General features: G+C 40.5%; 1 protein-coding gene across 1 annotated transcript in view; it reads right to left on the bottom strand.

Annotated features, from left to right (window-relative positions):
• Positions 1–24,824, bottom strand: part of grid2 (glutamate receptor, ionotropic, delta 2) — a 543,519-nt gene that overhangs the window by 161,019 nt on the left and 357,676 nt on the right. The window contains exon 5 of the mRNA XM_085368399.1: positions 5,148–5,201. Coding sequence (XP_085224525.1) covers positions 5,148–5,201 — 54 coding nt within the window. The remainder of the gene's footprint in view (positions 1–5,147; positions 5,202–24,824) is intronic.

Genomic DNA, 24,824 nt, shown 5'->3' with positions numbered 1-24,824 from the left:
ATGAATGAAGCTGTTCAAAGCAATACTCAGAAGAAAGTATAACCCAAAATTCACTACAGTCTGCTGTATTACACCAGCCTACCTGCTGGTGATAGGAGATCAGTAAGCACAGTGTATTACAATGTGAATGTTAGACATGATGGAAGTGATAAGACTAACATCCCATATCTGATAATGTCTAGATAAATATTAAATCTTTAAGAAATGCATTACATCCATAAAGGCTTCAAAAAGCAAAGAAGGGTAAAAGAAAGTAAAATGGGATTTAACTAATAATCATATTATTTAAACTATTGCCGTTAGTGTTAAGAAAGGGAGGGTTGTAGCACACGGCCACAGAAGAAATGTACTTTAAGTCTTTAAATCCTTAAATTCTATTAGATTTAGAAGGTTGATAGAAAGAACGCATCAAGATGATGGAGAAAATCTGCGGCAAAGTGAAATACCATGCAAACACACAACACACCAACACTATGCAGACAAGTTATGAGGCAGGAGCAAGGACAGAATTATGATCAAATGTGTTCTAATTCAGATTTCCAAGCCATGCAGGGAAAGGTGGATGAGAGAGGTGCCACGTTTTCCTTCAACAAGGCAAAAAAAAAAAGATCCGACAGTTTCGGCGTAGCCACTTATTAACAACAAGGGTATGAGATAGCTGAAGTCATAGCGAGCAATTTCAAGCTGTGGACACAGTATGCACAAATGTAGACTCATTCTCTCCCAGCAAGTCCTTCTGGAGCAGCAAATAAAATTGTTCTTTAACTTAGCTGAGATTGCAGCCTTAAGTTAGAGTCACTTTGTATCCTTAATCTGTTTCCAAGAACAATAAATGAAACTAACCACCACACAGTAGGCTTTAATAGAGTTCAATTATGCGAAAGTCTGTAGAATGTTCTTAAATTGGACAAGACCTCATAATCCAGCAATTATATTAAAAAAAAAAAAAGAAAATCCGAATAGTTCCAGTTACATGGCTTTCATAGTGACGTGTTAAGCTCCAAATTGACAGAAAATGCTAATCTCAAAGCATCTTATTACTATGCATTTTTCCTCTGAGAGGCAGAAGAGACAGACGAATGGAGCGAAAGAAGAACAAAAAGGAAACGGGTGTGAACGACCACAGAAAAGATCAAGAATAACGAATAATGGGGAAATTGTGAATGAGCGGGGTCAATAGTGGAGTTATCCTCCAAAATGTAAGGGGCAAACAGAGAGAAAGAGAAGTCATGAACATCTCTTATCACTTCTTCTCCCCACACCCCTCATCCTCTTCTCCTGAGAAGAGCAAAGGAGATGGGTAAAGGAAGGATGATCAATTATGAACTGTGAACTCCCCCTCAGTGGGGCTGTCTGACTGTTGGCTGTAGATAAAGCACAGTTATGACAACCATACAGTACCCTCTCATCCATAATAATCTACAGGGATGGAGAGGACTTTCACACATAGGAATATTCATTCTCCACAGAAGAAGTACAAGAGGACATTCTATATGACAAAATATTTTAACCGCTCATCTATTTTAAACACCCTCTGAACCATTTCATGTGGCCAATGGAATATAGTGTGCACATCACAGAAATCTATGACTATATTTTTGTCTTGATTTTTACATTTTATGCAGGGAGACTTGGTAAGCATTGATTTTTAGCATAAAAAAAACTGTGTGTGTGAGAGAGAGAAAGAGATATAGGAAACAAAGAAGCTCTGTCATTCACAAAAGTCTGAAATTGCTTAGAAATGAGCTTTTTTTAAAGTCATAGGTGCCTGACCACTGTTTTTTGCTACCCTCAAAGTAAAGGTTTATCTTCTTTTTTTTAAATAACTAACAAGCAGCTACTTGAGTTTTGCTTATGAATTTATAATTAGTAACAAACCACAGGCAGTACAAAAAGAATAGCTAATGATTACGCAATTTGTAGAGAATGAATCTATATTAGCTGCGGTGCTTCAAACGTGTGATGATAAGATCATGAATACGTTTGAAGCACCGCAGCTAATATAGATTCATTCTCTACAAATTGCGTAATCATTCCAATCTGTTCTTTGGAAACGCGGTTTTATCTACTACACACACTGGTGTGAAAAGTGTTGGCCCCTTCCTGATTTCCTGTTTTTTTTTGTATGTTTGTCACTTAAATATTTCAGATAATCAAAGAAATGTAAATATTTGACAAAGATAACAAAAACATTCGAAATGAAGGTCTTTATTATTTACTGGGGAAAAAAATCCAAACCTCCATGGCTTGTATGAAAAAGTGATTGCATTCCCCTCTGGTGTGACATCATTGGAAAGCTAAGTTCAATTTCTTTAGTCATATATGACTAAAGTGGCAGTAGCCAGGCCTGATTACTGCCACTGTTCTCAATCAAGAAATCACTAAAATAGGATCTGCTTTACAAAGTGGAGTAGACCAAAAGTTTCTTAAAAGCCAGACATCATGCTGCGATCCCACGAAATTCAGGAACAAATGAAAAACAAAGCCTTTTCCACATCTATCAATGTGGAAAAGGTTATAAGCCATTTCTAAAGCTGTACGAAGAGTAAGGAGATGGGTACGGGGTTTGTTGTGAGGCCACATAAACAACCCAAAACATCCCTCCTCCATCACTGTGCTTGACAGTTGTTATGAGGTATTTGTGGTGTGGTTTTGTTGTGTTTCGCTAAACGTGGCACTGAGCATTATGTCCAAACATTTCCACTTTGGTTTTAGATGTAAAACATGCAGCCATGCTCTTATATAGACCTATTCTGTTCCTGCTGTAGGCAGGAAAACAGAACAGCTGTGCCGTGGACCGGTCTTTGTTTAGAATTTTTAAGCAGTTAATAAAAGGCTAGAATGTTGCCAGATGACAGCTTACAGTTTCAGGACTTCACCAGTGTTCCCTCCTTTGCTTTTTTTGTAACAGAAGCCTACATTTATGTGACTGGTCCTAGAACTCAGACTGAAAGCAAAGTATAGTTTATTAGGCCGCTGAATCCGTATTTAGCCAAACAGGCATCTAAATAATGATAGTCTTCTTCACAGGCTGCTTGTTATTGCCATCAGAAAAACAAAATATACTAAGACATCTTGTAAAAGCAAGCTTTTGTCAAAATCCCTAATGGTACATGGGAAATGGACATTATGATATGCATTCTATTTTATTTAGCAGATAAGTGACATAAAAAGCCCTGTCTGAAGTAATTAAGTAAAACAGAGTCATTGTTTTGGTCTGATTTATTCACATTTTACATCTGAACAATCATGTTGAATAAAAACCAGGGCTCCCTTGGTTTCCTCCACTCTGTTGAAGTGAGAAAATACAATAAATAAATAAAAAAAAGTTGAGGGGTTATCTAAGGTACTGGGGGAGATTGTAAGTGTTACTGGAGCCTCAAAGTCTCAAAATCTCCACTAAACATCAAAGAGAAGAAGATTGGCTGTCCTGCAGAACTAATGGATGTCATGCATTCCAATGCATGAAGAGAAACACTCTCTTTGCATAACCGAGCAAATAATAGGACTAGCAGCAGTTAGCAGCAGTGTTATGCTACAGTTAGAGGCTTGAAAATGGAAGAGAGAGAAAAAGAGAGAAACTACAGTACACTCAAGCATCTAGATATATTTTCTTGTTTTGTCCCACATTGCGTGTACGCTGCTTTTTGCTCTTCTTCCGCTTCCTGGGTACCACCATCACCCAGGACCTGAAGTGGGAGCCCACCATCACCTCCGTCATCAAGAAAGCCCAGCAGAGGATGTACTTCCTGAGGCAGCTGAAGAAATTCAACCTGCCAACACGGACGATGATGCAATTCTACACCGCAATCATCGAGTCCATCCTCACCTCCTCCATCACCGTGTGGTACGCTGGAGCCACTATCAGGGACAAACAGAGACTGCAGCGTGTTGTGCGCTCTGCTGAGAAGGTGATTGGCTGCAGACTCCCATCTCTGCAGGACCTGTACACCTCCAGGACACTGCGGCGTGCAGCCCGGATCTCAGCTGACCCTTCTCACCCTGGACACAGTCTGTTTGACCTGCTCCCCTCAGGCAGGAGGCTCCGGTCCATTCGCACCAGAACCTCTCGCCACAAGAACAGTTTCTTCCCCTCTGCTGTTGGACACATGAACAATAACCACATGACTGTCCCCGCCACTAACACATGACCCTACGCTGTGTCACTGCATCATTTCATGTCTGGCACTGATCACCACCTGCACTCATGTATATATCTTTCTACGTAGCACTCATAATTCTTATTCTCATGTATATATGTTTGGCACTGATCACCACCTGCACTCATGTATATATCTTTCTACGTAGCACTCATAATTCTTATTCTCATGTATATATCTCATGTATATCTCATGCACATATCTTTCTTTCTACATAGCACTTTAATTCTTATTGTCTGCACTGAAGCACCGCAGCAATTTCCTAATGTTGTAAACCTCAACATCTGGCAATAAACCCATTCTGATTCTGATTCTGATTCTGATTCTGATTCTCCGATGTATCTGCTTGTGTATATGGTTGTGTGTTTGTTAGTGTGTGGCAGAATGGGCTCCCTGTTGTGCCCTGCAAGTTCATTGTAATGCCCGAGGCTGCCAAGACACACTGCATTAGCTTGTAGTGCACATACACCCCCTAACATGCACACGCACACGCAAAAAATGTAGCTAATTCTGCTGTTTTTCTAAAAGGCATTTCTCGCGAAGCAAGATCAAAGATCGGCTCCTATTCAAAATTAATGGGAAATTACAGCCAGCATTAAAGTTTCATTATGTTTCGCTTATGACCAGCGCTCACTCTGATCAGCGATCATGAACACGGATGAGAGAAATACACAGGGTGATAACTGTACACTCTGAGGGACAGGAAATTGACTTTGTGAACTGTTTGGTCTTGTCTACAACTGTTAATCCAAAAAAGCATTGAACTAGAACTGATTGTGAACTTTTAAAGGTCATCCACCGATGGCATGTGTGTTTTTGTAAAAACTGATGTGAAACAAAAAGAGCCAAGTTTTCTCTCAAATATCCAAAAGATAGGAGTCAAAAAAGGGTTTTTGGATATACAGCCAGAAGTATTCACAGAATAAATAAAAGAACAAGGTCAACACAAAGCATACAAAGTACATGATACACTGTCATGGCACTTACCTCGTTAATCAGGATCCAGTGACAATCGAAGGCCACCAGGTTTGTCTCCACCACCTACGAAAACACAAGACACAACATTTTCTTTTAAAATTGCGCTTAATCTCTGTGACCAACAAAGGCAACAGTGGTCGGGCTTTTTATGATTTACAGTAAAATAAATTATTACAGACTTTCATATAAAGGCTACTGTCATTGTGAATCACGACTTCTAAAGTGTGAATATGATGGTAAACAATTTAGTGGAAAGCTGCAACGGTGAAGCGTGAAGGTGTGAAGCTCGACACAGAATTTCTATCAAAGGTGCTCAAGGTATCAGTCAAAAATCTTTTCAAACACATGCAAATGTAGTCATGCTTGCCTGACCCAAATACAGCCTTCAACATCAAGTATTTTATCACTTTACACAATTTAGGCAAACTTCTGAGGGGATTTCATTTGCTTTTCCTCCTGCAGTGATCTCTGTGTGTGCGAATAACACAAGACAAAATCAGGGGCAAACAAAAAATGCCTCAGAATTGTGTGTTTTTCAGCCTAGAGAAAAACAAAACAGTCTCCATGAAGTGCAACTTAAATATTTATATGTGTCTATCTAACCAGCAGCTACACAAATGTTAAACGCTGCAGTGAGGACACATTGGAAAAGGGCTGTCTACCGCAGAGAACAGAGAGAGAACAGTACTATAGTCAAGGCTAAACCTTTGGAACTTCAGACATACCTGCAGTATATTTGCACATATCGTACATTTCTATTAAAAGGCTAATCTGCTCTGCTATATACGTATAGCAGTAACAGTTCTTTGTGTGTGTGTGTGTGCGTGTGTGTGCACGTGTGTGTTATTCGTCTGTGATCACTTTTAACAATGACATATGATATGAGGACATCAATGACATAATAAGTAGATATTTTTGTTTGTGTGTGTGTGAGTGTGTGTTTGAATAAAACAACAGACTTCTTCTCATTAGTATTTGGAGTATTTGGTATTGATCTATTGAACCTAATCTAATTAGCTTTGTCTTTAACACAGTAATCTAGTTCATTACTTTTACCAAAGTCAGTATTCACATTACACTTACTAGCAATTAGTTCAGTTGTGGTAGATAAATGCTCGAGGTTTGCATCAGTGGCAGAAAAAAACAAAACACCCAAAAAAAAAGACAATTATGTGATGGGAAAAGGAAGAAACTGGTAACGGGAACAGTAAAGGGTCTGCACTTATTAGCATTTATATATTATGCATACTATATTTATATCCCATTTAACCTTTGCTAGGATCCACAAAGAGCTTTGTTATGTGTTTCTCATTTAGCCATTCACACACTGGCAAAGGGCTGGAGCTGGCGAGGTGTTTACCTGCTTTCAGGAGCAACATGGGGTTTAGTATCTTTCCCAGGGACTCTTTGGCACATGAAGGCGATCAGCCCTCCAACCCCATGACTACTGGACAGCCTGCTCTAAAACCTGAGTCATGGCCAACCCCATGCATCTTAAGCAATGTCATGGTGAACTGCAAAATTAAACATTTACTGAACAGACTGAACAGAGATCAGAGGGTTGAGTATTCTTACCTTGCTTTTGACTTTCTTCTGTCAAAAACACTCACCTTTGCTTTTTACCTCTTTTGTCTCTCATTTTCATCCTCCCAGAACCACCCTCTAATTTTTGTTCTCTTATCGTTGCTCTCCCCTCACCTCTCATCCCATCATCGGGCTTTAATTACTCACTTCTCACTCTGTGACTGCTCCTACTCCTTTTCTTCGCTCGCTCTCAGCCCTTCTCCCTTCAATCCCAGAGTAAAAATAGAGTGCCACTCATATTATCATTAGCTATAATTGTCTAGGTGACTATAGAACATCACGCCATAAAACACTTTTTAAACAAACGGCAACAGCTGGAGAGGGTGGCGGTGTGTGGCTAATAATGGTTTAATCTCCCACCGAATCGCCATAAAACTTATAACACAGAAGGCTGCTGTAAAACACTCGACAGAAAACATAGTTTCGACATAGACAAGGTGTAAGGCGGAGTGACTGAGCTGTAAGACACAATATTTTTCTTAATTTTAGTTTTTTCTGTCAGAACCTCTGTTCCCCTCTACTTTCACTTATCCCCTCCATGTACGGGATCTGAAATGTAAGTAATGTGGTTTTTGTCGTTTTGTCCTGTCACAATGTTTCTGTTTATCTCCACTGAAAAATTGAATGAGTGGGCAGCGATAAAGGCAAAAAGGAGAGGGGAGAAAGACAACACAGGTTTCTCAAACTCAACTTTTCTGGTCAGCTCTCTTTCTGGCTTAATGTCCTTTTTTGCAGTCCTCTCTCTTGGTATTAATTATGAGTATTTGTGTGGGATTGCTTGCAATATTTCCGCTTTTTAAATATGAAAAACTTTAATCTGATATTTTATTCAAGATCATGGGAAAGTGAATGTGCTTGGACTGCAACATTGCTAAGCCAGATAGTACGTGGGTAGTAGACCACAAACAAAGTTTTTACAGCAGAATATTACTTTGTAATGAGCTGATAAATGATCTTCACCTGTCAGCGGTTTCAGTGTTGTGGTTGTCTGGTGTCGCTGCTTGTACGCAACTACTGCTGGTTCTGTAGTAAGTGCTTCCACTTTTCCCATTATGACCTCCCTCTAGCATCCGTATGGACAGATGTTTTAAGCTAATTAGTGAAATGGAAGATTCATAGAACTAGACATGACTCCTCAGGGGTTGGAATTGTTCAATACACTCTCTCAGACAAACACACACACACATATTCACACTCATACACACACAAGAACCAAACACCCACAGCTACAACAATTACTGCTGCTAAGTCCCGAGGCTGGTTTGTCTGTGTGCTTGCCCTTGTGTATTTGTCCAGATGTACACACACTTACAAAACATTACAAACACACAAAGAAAAAAATCTATAAACACAAGCACAGTGATCCATTTCTACTTCTTCTTCTTTCACAGTCCAGCCCCTGTTGCATTTCTTGTCTGGAAAGCAAGATGTGCTATATGATTATGCGCCTACTGACACACACACACACACACACACACACACACACACACACACACACACACACACACACACACACACATGAACACTGTGGTTCATCCAAGTGTGGTTTTTGATCACTGTAATTAATTTGTGTTCCTGTGCGTGCACAAGTGTGTGCCGGTCTGCGCTTGAGTGTGGACATAGGGGTCTGTGATTACTATTATCATCTACAACCCTTCATTCCACCTGGAATCATAATATGAAAGACACTTGGACTAGAACAGAAGAGAAACTTTAGGAAAGCAGGAACAGATGAAAGCGAAACAAAGAGACAGATAAAGAAGTTTACAAACTGATGGAGTGACACAATGCATTATAACCAGTGTTTTACTTCATCTTTTTTATTTTCCATATTTTGTATCAATGATATTTCCAGCTTTTTTTTTTATCATCTACTTATCTGCTCAGCCACTGTGCTGCTGGAAAATTAAGCTACCCAGTGATTTGAGAATGCTTAGTTAACCAAATAAAGTTATATTTGTGGCAAGGTTTATTTTCATACTTAAAATAATATGATGGAAATCAGAGTCAGGACTCAAAAAGCAGAATCAGAATTAAAATCTGTTAAATCTAAATTATACACAATAAAACAATCTTGCTGTGTTGCATTCATATGAATGGTTTCCAATTTGTTTATTACCAGAGATGGGAGTCTCTCTAGTTCCCACTTTTGGTTTTGATTAGCATGGTTGTCCCACTGTCAGATCAAGCTAGGGATACTTTCTACATAGTCATCTACCATTAACTTGCTCCTTCTTCAGCGACTCTTCCTTCTTTCAAATCTAAGTTACAAAACATATGAAAACTGCAGCTATACAAAACACAAAGCGGGCTTTTACTAACCCATTACCCCCATTTATTCAGCCCGCTACTCAGCCTCCCTGTGCATGAAATAAGCATTTAGCACTCACCAACTGAAGCACTTTTCCCCGAAACATACAGTAACTGCTGTATGTCAGCACCTCACCCACATTGCTCCCACAGTGTGCTTTATGCATGATGCATGGTTGAGATTGTGTGTCTTGATGTCAAGCACGTCTGTTCGTACTGTGCTAAAAGACAAGATGGCAAGCAAAGGGTGGTGCATTATGACTGTGCTCAGCCTGAGCGCTGCCAAAAATGTAATCCACAGAGCAAAGCAAACAGACTTCAGCAATTACAGTGCTAACTAGACTTCTAATGTTAAGCCTCTTTTTTGTGTACATAACTGAATTTCAAAGGGTGTCCCACACCACATTCACCCAAATACATCATCTTGACATTGACATCCTGCTTGTCCTCCTCTTGTGATACCTGCTTGTCATGTAGCGACATAAACTCGCCTGACATGCATGTATCTCTGCATCTGGGATATGACAGTCATAAATGAAGCAGTAAATTATCATGTTAGATAGTGCCTTTGGGAAATAATACAGTGTATCCTGATTTACTGTGTGTCTGTGTATGTAGAAAACAGGCACACAAATACTTTTTTACACAAGCAACAGACAGCTGTTTGCTAACACACAGTAACTGTTGTGTTTTCAAGACTTCGGTGTGCACTATCCAATAAAAACAGTCAGACCACACAGGCATAAACTGTGTAGATGGGTGGCAAATTAAAAGAGAAAAACTGAAACCATTATATAGATCGTGTAGTTCATTTATGCTGCGGTGAGCATTTTGCTGGCATTGTTTGGACCAACTTGTCCCCTTATAGGTAAGGGTCACTGCAAATCAATACAAATCTGTTCTGAGCGATCACCTCTATTCTATGTTGAAGCATTTCCTTCCAGGATCAGTGGTCTTGTCATCTGTGGGTCACGAGGGGGTCAATGAAAAGTGTGGTGATTATGAAAATTATATAAATATATGTAATAGCCTCAAAGGTTGCAACTTTAAAGCAACCAATCAATTTGGTTCTTACTAGTTAATTAACTAATACATTTCCAAGGCCATAGTTAAGACACAATCCAAATTTTAAAACACAAACTAAATAACAAATAATTATAACTGTGGCTTTTACTGTATTTACAGTACATGCTGCCAAAGGAAAACAGCCTTCTTTGTGCTGAACGCGCTTGAGAAACGTGACATGAATCACATGGGTGTAAGACCTGTGCGATTCTTCCCAACAACTAATGACTCTAAATCACTACCATAACTGTTTAATTAGTTTGATCAAGCTGCGGTCACACGCCAATGAACTAAAAAGCCTATAACGGTTGTGCATGCATTGTGAAAACAGAGCGGTAGGTGGAAGAGACACAAAGATACTAAACATTACACAATGTGACTATGCCTGTGTGAGTATTAATTTGTGTGTGTGAGAGTATTTCACAGATTATTGTCTCTTTGGAAATCCTATTTGAATAGTTCTCTCCCGCACACACCTGTCACACTCAACAAAATCAAGGAAAACCTCATCTTGAGTAGATCTCGCACTGTTCACCATCCAATTGCACAAGAGACTGCCATTGCTGATCAATCACTTGCTTTTTGATGAAAACAGGGGAGAAAAGAGCAGCAGAGTCATTCACCTATTCTGAATGCTGTCTGCAGATGTTTTTTTTCAGCAGCAGCTTTCTTTTCTTACTTTCTGTCTTTCTTTTTCCTCTTTATGTCTGACATACTGTATAATGTAAGGCTAGGACAGCAAAGGTCTTGCAAAAGTATGTGTTGTGACGGCAAGGAGTAGCAGGGCCAACATGGAAGGCATCTATCATCCTCAAACTGTGTGTTTTGGTGTGCGTCTGTGTGTGCACAGCGGAGCACACAAGACTTTGCGTGCACTGTATGCGTGTGCTTGTCGGCCTTTTGGTTTATTGATCTGACCACAGATCCGAGCACTGCTGAATCCACAGAGAGATTGTATAACACACGCACAACACAGCGTGCGCGTACAATTGCACGCATTCACCACAACCACCACCAGCAAATATGACGATGTCTATTCAACCTGACATTTAGATATGAACGGATCAATGACTGGAACAAATAGAATAAGCTGTCTTGATAGGCCCAAGGTACATATTTGTCTATGCACATGTGTGTTTGTGTGTGTGTGTGTGTGTGTGTGTGTGTTTGTTCTTTATATTGTTATAGGACTTTAAATGAGTTATAAGCTGCTTTCTCTTGGAGTACAGCAGAAAATGGGGTGTGGTCTTTTCATTTCACACATCACTATTTATGTCCACAACCTATATAAAATATTCCTCTGTCTCTCAAGTTATAGTAGAAAAGTGGCTATTACAGCAAGCTTGACTCAGATCACAAGCTTCCTTCTTTTCAAGGGTTCCTTTTATTTTTTTGGACTCTATTAAAAAATATTAGCAACTATGGAATTATGGAACTAATTTTATTTTCAGTCCAGTCGTGTACCTGACCATTTTCAAAGAAATCTGTTTTTCTGTTTTAATTTAATTTATCAGTTCCACCAAATAGGTAACACATATTATTTGTGTGCATATATCATCACTCTGTCTCTAAACAAATAGCTCAATTTTTTTTAATACATTCTGAGAAAGCCTAGCAGGGGTGTAGAGTGGAGTCGTGTTAAAAATACATTAAAATTTGGTATTAAAGGTCAACTTAATTTTTTAGTGTTTAAAAATAGACTAAAAGACTGATCTGAACTTCAAGTGATATAGTGTTTGTTGACAGTCTGAATGTCTGGAAGTGTGGGAGCTAATTGACCTGAGGCACCAACCAGAGGGCAGCAGGTCCAACAAGTGGTGAGCAGGGTGCAACGGGTCACGTGTGATGGCCCTGCTTTTCCTGAGACAGACTCATGTCCTTAAGAAATTGTACAAAATCCAGCAAAGAGCCGACACAAAAACTGGGTGAAGTGAATAGCCCTTTATTTATCTACTGTTCGCCAGATCCTTGTCAGCATTTGCTTACTGGCAAGTGAGTACAGAGAAAAACAAAGCAGAAGAGAACAGAACACAGGTGAATTAATTTTGAAACAGCAGGTTTATGCTAAATACATATGATTTTCAAAACACAGATACAGAAAGGTTTTTATTTCCAGGTGTAGCAAAGAAAGTAGTGATGCTGCTGCAAGTGAGAGCCCTAACCCTGCACCAAAAAGCCAAAAGGCAGAGGAAAAGTCTGTCTGAAGAAACTGAAACCATAATGTCCCAAAAAGAAGGCTAGACAATATTAAATACGTCTACCTTCTATTCATCTCCCCAGCTGAACAATAAAAATTGAGCTTCATTCATTGTGCCTCATTGAAGATTACATTTACTTAGCTATGTATCTGCATCAATGGCTTGTGAACAAAACACGTTGAAATTTAAAATATGACGTCTAAACTTGCACAAAAAATATAAAATAAAAAATAACCAATACTTTAGCTTGAAGGTCCCCTTTATGGCTCAGTCTCAGTAGAGTTAATATAGTAAAGCATCCTCATTGCAAGTAGAAAAAAATTAATGGTTGCCCAGGGATTACATTTTTTTTCTTTTTCTTTTTTTTTGCATTCAGTGACTGATTGAAGGCACTTGCAGTGACCGACTGGTCATCCAGAGGTTGACTATGCAACACTCTTAACCTCTGGATAACCACTTTCAATCACAAGGTGATTAAATGGGTCACCTGTTGGGAAGCAGCCTGGTTCTAAACAAACTCTGTTCAGCTCAGAGTAACTGCAACAACTCTCAGCCAGATTGGGGAAGGTTTTCAAATAAGTGCTGTCTAATTTAAAAACACAGACAGATTGCGAACATCAATCAATTTGAGTCAGTCTGCCTCAATAAGCGTCATACATATGGGACTTTGTAATAGAGGACTCGACTCCCTTGGTTGCTAAGTGTTTGTATTCTGGTGGTATTTCTATATAAAAGCAAGGTTGCTAAACACCAGTGTCACTTTACAGTTCAGTTGCTGTCCTGCAGCAACTATGTCACTATATGTGGAGAAATTTTGAAATTGACTTTCTGTTTAATGTGTATCTGCTGCAACATATTTGCAACTGATTAATCACAGTTAATTACCTAATTATCCCAAACAAATTGAATGTAATTAATAGCTTTAATCCACTCAACTCAATCACAAACTGACGGACTTAACATAGTTGCTCTGAAGATGGCAACTCACCAGGAGTGGCTGACGAACTGCTTCTCGACTGTGAAGCAACAATTTTAAATGCAAGGAAAGTCCAAGCTCATAGTACAGTCATGGTTTTTGTTTTGTTTTTTGGTAGTGCTGTGTTAACCAACCATAGATGGTTAAGATGACAGTTTTTAGTGAACATCAAATGCTAATGTCATGGTTTTAAAGACGTTTACTGCTACTTATAGCTGTGACAATGTATTACTTATCCAAACTTAAAGCTAGGACAAAAGATAACTTATGCTAACTAACTGTAAATAGTATTTACAGTTAGATACCGATGTACGTAAGTTATGATTTCACATGTGTTATTCCTTCTGCTCCAAATATAACCAGAGAACATCCACTTCTGTCCAAGAAAATAACACGTTTGCATATGGAGTCAAGGAAAGTCACGTTCTGAATTAGTAACCATAATCATGTAATAACCTTACAACATGAACTTAAGCAATTACCAATGGGGAGAAATAAAAAGTTCATATTAGTGTCATGGAATGAAGGGCTGGTGTTTGAGCAAGTAAAGGGAATAACCAGCTGTATATGGTGAGAGCAGCAGCTGCTGTGGTCCTCAGTTACACATTTGATGTGGTCTCCATGGGTTGAAGCATATGTTAAAGTTTTCAGCTGGAGGAGATGACCCCACTCATGCTTTGCAGTTAATTCTGTAGACCTTGACATACAGTAGGATTGGTAATTTTTGTATTTAAAAATAAAAAAATACAAAAATTACCTGTCCTACTGTGTTTTAAATACACTTAGTCATTGAGGGCTAGCAGGAGGGACTATGCGCTTACCTGCTGCTCCTTGGCAGGTAGCTCCATGCCCTCCTGGGTTTTAATTGCACCTTAGAACACATATGCATCAACACTACAATGAGCGGGTGGAGGGAGGTTTGGAGTCTTCTCCCACCCCCATTCTCTGCGGCCTGATGGAGCGGGAGGGCTAGTAGGAGGAGTTGGCCGTCCGACTGCGGTCTGGGGTGTGGGGCCTCCCTGCTGCTGCGGAGTCGGGGTGGTCTGCCTCTCCCCACCGCAGGGAAAAGGGTAACACCACCTGGGTCTGGGTGCAATTCCCCCCTCCAGGGGCAAGGGTACCTAGACCCGGTTTGTAGAGTACGCTTGGGGAGTGTGATTGTGTGTACAGCGTCTCTTTATGTCTGTCTCCACGTTGGTTGAGTGTGGAGTGAGTGCATATGAGAGCATGAGGGTGGGAATGGATGTTTGTGTCTGTGTGTGCCTGTATGTCTGTGTCTATATGTCAGGTTGGGTATCAGACGCCACCTCTCTGGGGACACCTCAGGCCCTCCAAGGTTTGGAGGCCTATCTCCACCCACCACCACTTCCCCTGCCGGTGGCGGACTCCCTCAGGTGTCGGTGTGTTGGTGGTTCTTTGTGTCTGGGGGTGGGCGTCCGGGTACACACCGGCTCACTCCTTGGCGGCCGCTTGTCGGGGCCTGGGGCCTGGGGCTCGCTCGGGCCCCTTTGGAGGTGGGGTGCCCCCGGCCTCTCGGCCTGGGGCTCGGTCACTCAGGCACAGCTGGGGGCCGGCGGAGCTCACGGGCGCGTCACTGCAACTCCCCCTGACTTCTGCTCCGCGGCTGCTGGGCGAGCCCTCATCTGGGACTCTCCTCAGCTCTTACTGGAACAGTGGCGCGGCTGCCCCTCTGTTGGTCTTCCATGGTCTCTTGTGTTCTGGGGGCCTCTGGATGTCTGGAGTTTTGATCTCCTCCATACCCGCTTCACACCCTGGAGGACGGGGCTGTGGCCCCCCCACACTCCCTAGCAGATCATTACATGGAGAAACCTTTGGAATGCAAGCATGCTGATCCACACAGGTATGCACACATGGGTATTCACAGACGCGGACTAAAGCTTTCTTGGCTGCTGCCTCAAAGCACACTGTGCGCTGTCTATCTTGCGTGCTGCACAATATCGTTTATTATTTAGTAAATATTGATATCTATGACTAGCTAGTTTATTGTGATGGTGCTTTGTTTTCTCTATTATTATGTTGCTCTTTGTTGTTTGCTGTCTCCTCTGTTTGTTTTTTTTGTTTGTTTTTTTTTTTTTCTCCATACAGGTGACCCAGGAGTTCTTTTTTTTTTTCTCTCTCTTCCCCCCCCTTCTCACCGTCTCTTTTCCCCTTTGGTTTTCTTTCTTTCTCTCCCCCTCTTTCTCTCATTCATTCCCCCTGTCCTATTTATTAAAAAAAAAAAAAAAAAAAAAAAAAGACAAAGGATGAACTGAAGCTCTGCCATCACGTAATGTCGCATACTGCTGTTTCTGATGTCATTTAGAAAAAAAAAAAAAAAAAAAAGGATTGGTAATTTTTACAAACTTTAATTTCTCCTCAGTTTCAAACGATGAAAAGACTAACTTATAAGGATATAAGGCCATTTAAGTATTGTAAAATGATGTAAGCAAACAATGTCAGCTGTGAAATTAAGTTACTGAGCTCACATTTTATTGACACAACTTAAAATTAACTGACTCTGTTAAAGTTACTCTGTAGTTTTGATAGTTTTGATACATAAATTCAACGTGTCTTTCGTGATTTGATCAGAGTAAACAACCTCTACAGTATGCCTTTTACTTCCAAAGACAGAGGGTAGTCATTTTGTGTTAAATTATCCTTGTCAAAAGACAACTGTTCATCTCCAACATGAGGCATCTGTACAGGAGCAAATCTATACCGTGTGGAATTAAAATAAAAACACTTGAAAGATAAAAGTCACATTTGGGTTATCAAAATAAATGGATGGAATGGCATGTGACCTTGTGCTGATTCATTGTGTTTTCACAGGAAACCAACTCTAAACAGCTGCAGCCTGTGCCTGAGGTGGGTGGTAATAAGTTACATTTACTCCTCTACATTTACTTAAACAGCTCTTCTCAGTAAATTGTGCTTGTTTTAATGCCACTTAGCTTTCAGTATGTACACCTAGGAACATTTTAACACAGTAATTGTTAGATCATTTTTTGTGTTATAAGTGCTCTTTAGTGAAAGCATTAGCACAGCAGTATTTTGTTGTTTGCTGTGTGCTGTAGCAAACAGGCCTGTTCATGCAGGAGGCCAGAATTCAGATTAAAAGACACAGCTTTTTGAGCCACACACAAGACTTTTTGGCTCCCCATAGCAGGAGACATGCCATTGTCAAGCAGGAACAGATAGTGTTAGAGGAAACAATTCGTTAAACAAGTACTTGGAGCAATAAAACACAGAGACCTTAGATTTGTCTTTTCAAACGTGCATGGGTGAGGCCCAGAGGAAACTCACACCGAGTCGCAGGCGTTTCCTTTATTTAACAAGCATAGCAAAATAAGTCTCATCAAGACAATGATGAGACTTATTTTCTCAGCTATAACTGTACTCCATGTGCCTCACATAATAACGGGCTTTTACTTCTAACTGACAAGAATTAAATGACTAGAGTAACATAAAGTCCACTTTCAGGTTCTCATTGGTCTTCAGAAGGACTGGAATAAAAAATGCTGTTTAACCTTTCATTTTCTACTTACAGGGAGTGCAGAATTATTAGGCAAGTTGTATTTTTGAGGAATAATTTTATTATTGAACAACAACCATGTTCTCAATGAACCCAAAAAACTCATTAATATCAAAGCTGAATGTTTTTGGAAGTAGTTTTTAGTTTGTTTTTAGTTTTAGCTATTTTAGGGGGATATCTGTGTGTGCAGCTGACTATTACTGTGCATAATTATTAGGCAACTTAACAAAAAACAAATATATACCCATTTCAATTATTTATTTTTACCAGTGACACCAATATAACATCTCCACATTCACAAATATACATTTCTGACATTCAAAAACAAAACAAAAACAAATCAGCGACCAATATAGCCACCTTTCTTTGCAAGGACACTCAAAAGCCTGCCATCCATGGATTCTGTCAGTGTTTTGATCTGTTCACCATCAACATTGCGTGCAGCAGCAACCACAGCCTCCCAGACACTGTTCAGAGAGGTGTACTGTTTTCCCTCCTTGTAAATCTCACATTTGATGATGGACCACAGGTTCTCAATGGGGTTCAGATCAGGTGAACAAGGTGGCCATGTCATTAGTTTTTCTTCTTTTATACCCTTTCTTGCCAGCCACGCTGTGGAGTACTTGGACGCGTGTGATGGAGCATTGTCCTGCATGAAAATCATGTTTTTCTTGAAGGATGCAGACTTCTTCCTGTACCACTGCTTGAAGAAGGTGTCTTCCAGAAACTGGCAGTAGGACTGGGAGTTGAGCTTGACTCCATCCTCAACCCGAAAAGGCCCCACAAGCTCATCTTTGATGATACCAGCCCAAACCAGTACTCCACCTCCACCTTGCTGGCGTCTGAGTCGGACTGGAGCTCTCTGCCCTTTACCAATCCAGCCACGGGCCCATCCATCTGGCCCATCAAGACTCACTCTCATTTCATCAGTCCATAAAACCTTAGAAAAATCAGTCTTGAGATATTTCTTGGCCCAGTCTTGACGTTTCAGCTTGTGTGTCTTGTTCAGTGGTGGTCGTCTTTCAGCCTTTCTTACCTTGGCCATGTGTCTGAGTATTGCACACCTTGTGCTTTTGGGCACTCCAGTGATGTTGCAGCTCTGAAATATGGCCAAACTGGTGGCAAGTGGCATTTTGGCAGCTGCACGCTTGACTTTTCTCAGTTCATGGGCAGTTATTTTGCGCCTTGGTTTTTCCACACGCTTCTTGCGACCCTGTTGACTATTTTGAATGAAACGCTTGATTGTTCGATGATCACGCTTCAGAAGCTTTGCAATTTTGAGACTGCTGCATCCCTCTGCAAGATATCTCACTATTTTTGACTTTTCTGAGCCTGTCAAGTCCTTCTTTTGACCCATTTTGCCAAACGAAAGGACGTTGCCTAATAATTATGCACACCTGATATAGGGTGTTGATGTCATTAGACCACACCCCTTCTCATTACAGAGATGCACATCACCTAATATGCTTAATTGGTAGTAGGCTTTCGAGCCTATACAGCTTGGAGTAAGACAACATGCATGAAGAGGATGATGTGGACAAAATACTCATTTGCCTAATAATTCTGCACTCCCTGTATACCTCAGTCAAAAGCTGTTTTCACCTGAATTTTGGACAAAACCAGGGAATCAGATCATGATATTTTCCATAGCTGTCTTAAAAATGTCATTTAAAATGGTCCACTTCAGATACATTTACACCAGCTGGACAGAGTGCACAGCAGGCAGTACGTATGACTAGCAGTAACTGCACTGGGATATTAGCCTCACTATTGACACACAGGTGCGGTCCAAAATGACAAATAATCTGCACTCAAAAACTGGCAAGTTTAATGCCTGATCATTTGAGCTTTTTCATGCACCTCTGTCAGGTCGTAATAAAGTTCAAAAACATCGGGGCTGCTGTGCGTGTGTGGTGCTAAAATGGCCACACTTAGACTGCAGCTATTTCAGTGTATACCTGGGTATTACATCTAATGAGTACAGCATACTGACACAAACTAAACAATCTCATTTAGAATTTCAATTACACACTTCATTTACAACAAGAACCTCCCACTATGCTCTTGATCAGAGAGCATGTAGGCTGCTTGATAAATAAGTTATTAAACACAACATGGGGGCAAAATGCCTTCTGCAAAAATCAAATTCACGAGGCACTGTGCCCTGAAACTAAAGCAAAGCTCACATATTAGATCAACTGACCCTAAAGACATATTACATCTTCTGCCTTCTCAATTATCAAATCATTTTAGTCCTCTATTTCCTGCTGGGCCTGTGGGAGGGAGACTTTTTGACACTGAACCTGATCCGATTACAGAGATGAGTGAGAAGTGGATAACGTAGCCGTCTGCAAGCCTGCAAACCATGTTCAAGTGCAGAATTTGTATCTTTTGCATCTGAGAGGAAAAGAGAGAAACCCTCAAGTATATTCTGAGAATCTGAAGTTTTATCAAAACACCATCAACCCCTGTGAGGAGAATCTGTTTATAACAAAACACAGGGAAAGGGATAATGAGATTAAGGGATGGGTGGATAAAAGACAAGAAGAATAGTAAAAGGAAAAAGGTGATATGAAAAATGCAACCACAAGGCAACAGTGAAAAGGCCACATCTTTCAGCCATCTTCAACTATCAGCTATTCTGCAAGCTCTTAAATAATAAGGTGTAATGCAACTGCTCTGGGAGGTCAAAACACCTTCCAAGCTGAGAAAAAGATCCAAACCACATAAGCTAAAACCACAGTTCACAATATTCTCCTCTTGCTACAGTTCAAATATGAAAAAGACTCAAGTTTATTTATAACTATATGAGATTATATACTTAACTGAATTTTAGTAAGGAAACACTTTTTGGAACTGTATTCTTCAGTAGTCAGACATTTTTATCTGTTAGATACTACTTGTACTTTCTGCAAAGAAAAAAAGACAACATTGCACAACAGTGTAAATGTCAGATGTTCTTCTTAAAAGCTACTATGTTTTTCAGAATCAGAATGGGTTTATTGCCAGATGTTGAGGTTTACAACATTAGGAAATTGCTGCGGTGCTTCAGTGCAGACAATAAGAATTAAAGTGCTATGTAGAAAGAAAGATATGTGCATGAGATATACATGAGATATATACATGAGAATAAGAATTATGAGTGCTACGTAGAAAGATATATACATGAGTGCAGGTGGTGATCAGTGCCAAACATGAAATGATGCAGTGACACAGCGTAGGGTCATGTGTTAGTGGCGGGGACAATCATGTGGTTATTGTTCATGTGTCCAACAGCAGAGGGGAAGAAACTGTTCTTGTGGCGAGAGGTTCTGGTGCGAATGGACCGGAGCCTCCTGCCTGAGGGGAGCAGGTCAAACAGACTGTGTCCAGGGTGAGAAGGGTCAGCTGAGATCCGGGCTGCACGCCGCAGTGTCCTGGAGGTGTACAGGTCCTGCAGAGATGGGAGTCTGCAGCCAATCACCTTCTCAGCAGAGCGCACAACACGCTGCAGTCTCTGTTTGTCCCTGATAGTGGCTCCAGCGTACCACACGGTGATGGAGGAGGTGAGGATGGACTCGATGATTGCAGTGTAGAATTGCATCATCGTCCGTGTTGGCAGGTTGAATTTCTTCAGCTGCCTCAGGAAGTACATCCTCTGTTGTTTGTGACCATCCAGCCATACACAATAAGAGGCTTTCGGGTAGGCAAGCCTCATTCTTTATTGTCAGCCATAAGTGGGGTACTGTACTTACAGCAACTCTGCGTTTTCTGCTGAAACATTGCATGCTTTTATCAGTTCCCTGTTACCACCACCACCCCACCCTTCCAAGTCTTTCAACCATGATCATATTCCCATTTGTCCTTTTTCACTGCACACTCTTTCTGGATTCTTCCTTTTCATTTCTGGTTTTATTGTGCTTCATCTCCCTCTGTTTCTCCTTTTTCATTCAACCCAGATAATACCATGTATTAACATCTACTACATCTTCAACACCATAAATCCTATTACAGGCTATGTGCAGAGAGATGGGAGAAAAAGTGAAGTAGAAAGCTTCTTTTCATCCTACTTATTCTATTATTTATCCCTAAACAACACACTCTCATCAGTGGGTGGGTATATCATGGCCAATCTTAAGTTGGGTAACTACTACTGTGTACTCCAACACACGCACTATAATTGGAGGCGGGGGAAGACAGTGAGGGTATATATACAGTATATATTCTGATTTATTTCAGTAACTCACAAGGGCTGCAGAGCAGAACAAGCACTAGCATCACCAGCTGCTGCTCAAAATGGCAGAGTTAGAGTTCATACACCAGATGAGGTACTTATTGTTGCATCAGCATCAGAGTGTATTTGTTCTTATTCATTTATGTGCACAGAGCTTATGCATGCATATATGTGCAGCCTGTGTCACTACAGCCACATTCTCTTTCTGTTGGAAACACGGCACGATTAGGAAATTTCTCCCCTGCTATTTTTTCCCCGTCAAATATTTGCAACACTTCTCTAATACTCAGTGTCTGACTTTTCCTAAAATTGTGTTAAGAAATGTCCCCTATTATAAATTGCCCAGATAAAGGCAAATGTGAAAAATCATTTATAGTTATCATTGCCAGCAGGTACAATTTACCCTGACTGTGCCTAGACCTTTGATTTGGGACATCTTGCATCGTGACATGAAACAGCAGTTTCTCACTTGAAGGACGGCTTGTCCACTGAGCACCACAGGAGGACTAATGATTTGCCAATTTGCGCCATGGCTGGGACCATCACCATTATTGAGCAGGGATATTTTAAATATGCTTGAAACCCAGTGTGTCAGCAGGCTTGACATCAGTAATAATTAAGAAGGCATTAGATTCAACAGCATATACTACATTGGTCTCCAGTAACCAATTAGAGAAAACCGAGGCCACTTTCTTTATGGAAACTGGTTTGAGTGCACAGAGTAATCAATTTTAAGATAGAAACTGAGGATTCCTCCAATTCCTTTAAATTTTGTACTATTTAATTTAAAAAGCTGATAAATTTGCATATTTAAAAATTTCGTGTGGATATTACAACACCTTTTGTGCCAACATTTGTGTCTATTAAACCAAAGCCCTAATAATGTCTCCATGTAATTACCATGTAAGACACAAGTCATAGGACAATCTTCAGTATGGAGACAATGTAAATCAGGATTGCACTTGCTCAGTGAATTATGTGAAGAAGAGTTTAATGATCAGGACATTTTAGGACTGCTGCCATTGTCAGCAATCCAAAAACTTCACCACAAACAGACCTACTGGAGGCAACTGTCGCCAACATATTGTTTCTTGTTTTTATTAATACCTATTGCCCTGCTTTATATCGGTAAAAAACACACATGCTAGTTTTACTTTACTTACACTGTTTTCTTGAGTTCAAATCACCCCCACACACAAGTGTAACCCAGTTCAGACGACACAAATGCATCTTGTAAGAAGTGTTATATAAATATAGTTTATCATTAAATTATTTTATTCCAATAGCAAATACAAAAGGCCCTGCATTTTTTAAGGATATCTTTGCTCGAGGAAAGAGAGAAAAGTTTCAACTATTTGTATGCTTGTAACTATGTTTTGAAAGTGGTTAAAAAAATTGGGAGGGCATAGAGTGCATGAGGAGTGTGCAGGTGAGATTAAGCATCTATGTGTGTGTGTGTTTGCATGAGTATGTAGGTGCTTGTGTACAAAGAAGGAAAACAGAGGAAAGAGAAAGAGGCAACAGATAAGCACATTGCCAAACTGAAAAAAAATGTGCAATGACAACCTTACACAGGCCTTCTCCTCCTATACCCAACCCCCGGCTCCTTCACCACCACACACACCTGTATCATCTCTGAAGTACTTCCTGGCATCCCCATTAGTGGCTCCACTAGCAGCAGTCAATAGTGCTAACCTTTGGTGCTCTACACACACACACACACACACACACACACACGCACACTCACGCACACACGTGTGTATTTATACACACACATATACACACACACACACACACACACACACGCACGCACACACAACCTCTCAGCCCTTTAGTTGTAATGCTCTGTAATCATTGTGCTCCCAGCTCCATGTGCACCGATAAAGCCTTAATGTCATCACACATCACACACACACGCACACACACCCTGTTTGTTAAGATAAGAACATAATACCATCTCTGTCTGGTGATAAAGTTCAAGGAGCCCTTGAAGGGCCCTTTTAAGTGCACTGGAAAATGGTGAGCAGAAAATGCTATCTCTCCAGGTAAGCGTGTGTCTGCTTCGTGTGACACCAAACAGACACACGCAGAAAGTACAAATATTATGACATAACCTCAAAGGGACACGAACCTTCAATAGACCCTGCAGCGAAGGAATACTGTAATTATCAACCTTCGGTTATTTTGTTGTGGCCATGTAGTACAGGTGGTGAGAAAGATTGCTTTGCGCTGGCAAAATAATAAACACACACACACACACACACACACACACACACACACACACACACGCACACACACACACACACACACACACACACACACACACACACACAATAAAACAAACTCCTGCTGGGTTGGCACAAAAGATACACACACCACAATTTAGGTTGTTTGTGGTAAATGTTCTCCATCAGAATGCTCAGGATGTTACAGTAGAACTGCACACTGACAGCCTATCCCCGAGGCTTGAATCCACACCGCAACCCTATAAATGTCATGAAAACAGCATTCCCCCTAAAAGTGCTGTTCATCTTTTCCATCATAGTCTGAAACCAGTGATGAGAGGTAGATTGGAGAGCTAAAATGTGGGGTTGGTTTTGTCTATGGCAATGTTGCAGCTGCACAAGCAAAAGTGGTAGACAGAGAACCTCCAGAGGGTGATTTAGAAAACTGCAGTAGAGAAAGAAGTCAAAAAGTCCATATGAAGACGTTTAAAGAGAGGTTGCACAATGAAATGTTTTTCATTCTTTTTGAGCAGTTGCCCAAAACACAAATGAAGCTGCGGCTCATTTAAGTCTTCCACATTTAAGTCTATCCACAATAAACCAGAGTTTGGTTTCATCATTATTATCATTATTATTATTATGTCTAGAATCACATCTTTACCGCCTTGGAGTTGTGGGAAGCAATGACACATGTACAGCTCACTCTATGCACTCATGTGAAAAACTAAATATACCCCATGATTTGCTAGCTTGCAGGACCTCCTTTTGCAGCAATGACATCAAGTAAAAATGTTCAGAATCAGTCTCTCACACCATTGTGGAGGCCCCACTCTACTGTAGAAAGTTGCTTCAGGTTATTGAGGTTTACAGAGAATTTATCTGCACGGTTCTCTTAAGGTCCTACCACAGCATTTCAATCAGGTTGAGGTCTGTAATCTGGCTGGGCCATTGCAACACTTTGACACTCTTTACATTCTCTTATAAATTTGTTGGCATTGCATTATCCAATTTGGGCCCGTCTTTAGTTTTCAAACATACACCCTTTGGTATACTGATGAGTTCATGGACAACACAATGACTGCAAGATCCCCAGATTCTGTGGCTGCAAAACAAGCCAAAATCATCACCCTTCTACCACTGTGCTTGACACTTTCTATGGGGTGTTTGTACCGATATGTTGTGTATTTTGTTGTGTTTTTTTGTCAAATGTGGTGTAGTCGTGAAGCTTTTGCTCCAGAAGTCTTCAGACCTAAGCCGTGCTGCCGTGTTTTGTTTTGTTTTTTCTTCTGGCAACCCTTCCAAAAAAGGTCATATTTGTGCACTCTTTTTTTAATTGTGCTGTCTTGAACTTAAACATTAAACATGCTAAATGAGGCTTGTGTAATATAAGGTTTAGCTCTTGGATTTGCTGTATTTTCTCTAAGCATTTCACAGTCTGTGACCTTGAGGTAAATTTGCTGTAACGTCCACTTCTGGGAAGATCGTGGCATTGCGTAAACACATGCTCCAGACCAACTAACTGCCAAAACGTCTGCTTTTATAGAGGTACCCACACTTGCAGTTTTTCAGCTCATCAAGTGCAT

The sequence above is a fragment of the Diplotaxodon limnothrissa genome, linkage group LG12, assembly GCF_057381915.1.
Source record: "Diplotaxodon limnothrissa isolate DT_005_m linkage group LG12, D_limnothrissa_male_GT1.1, whole genome shotgun sequence".
In the NCBI taxonomy this organism is placed as follows: Eukaryota; Metazoa; Chordata; class Actinopteri; order Cichliformes; family Cichlidae; genus Diplotaxodon; species Diplotaxodon limnothrissa.
The sequence above is the reverse complement of the archived record's forward strand: the minus strand, read 5'-3'. Positions and strand labels throughout refer to the sequence as shown.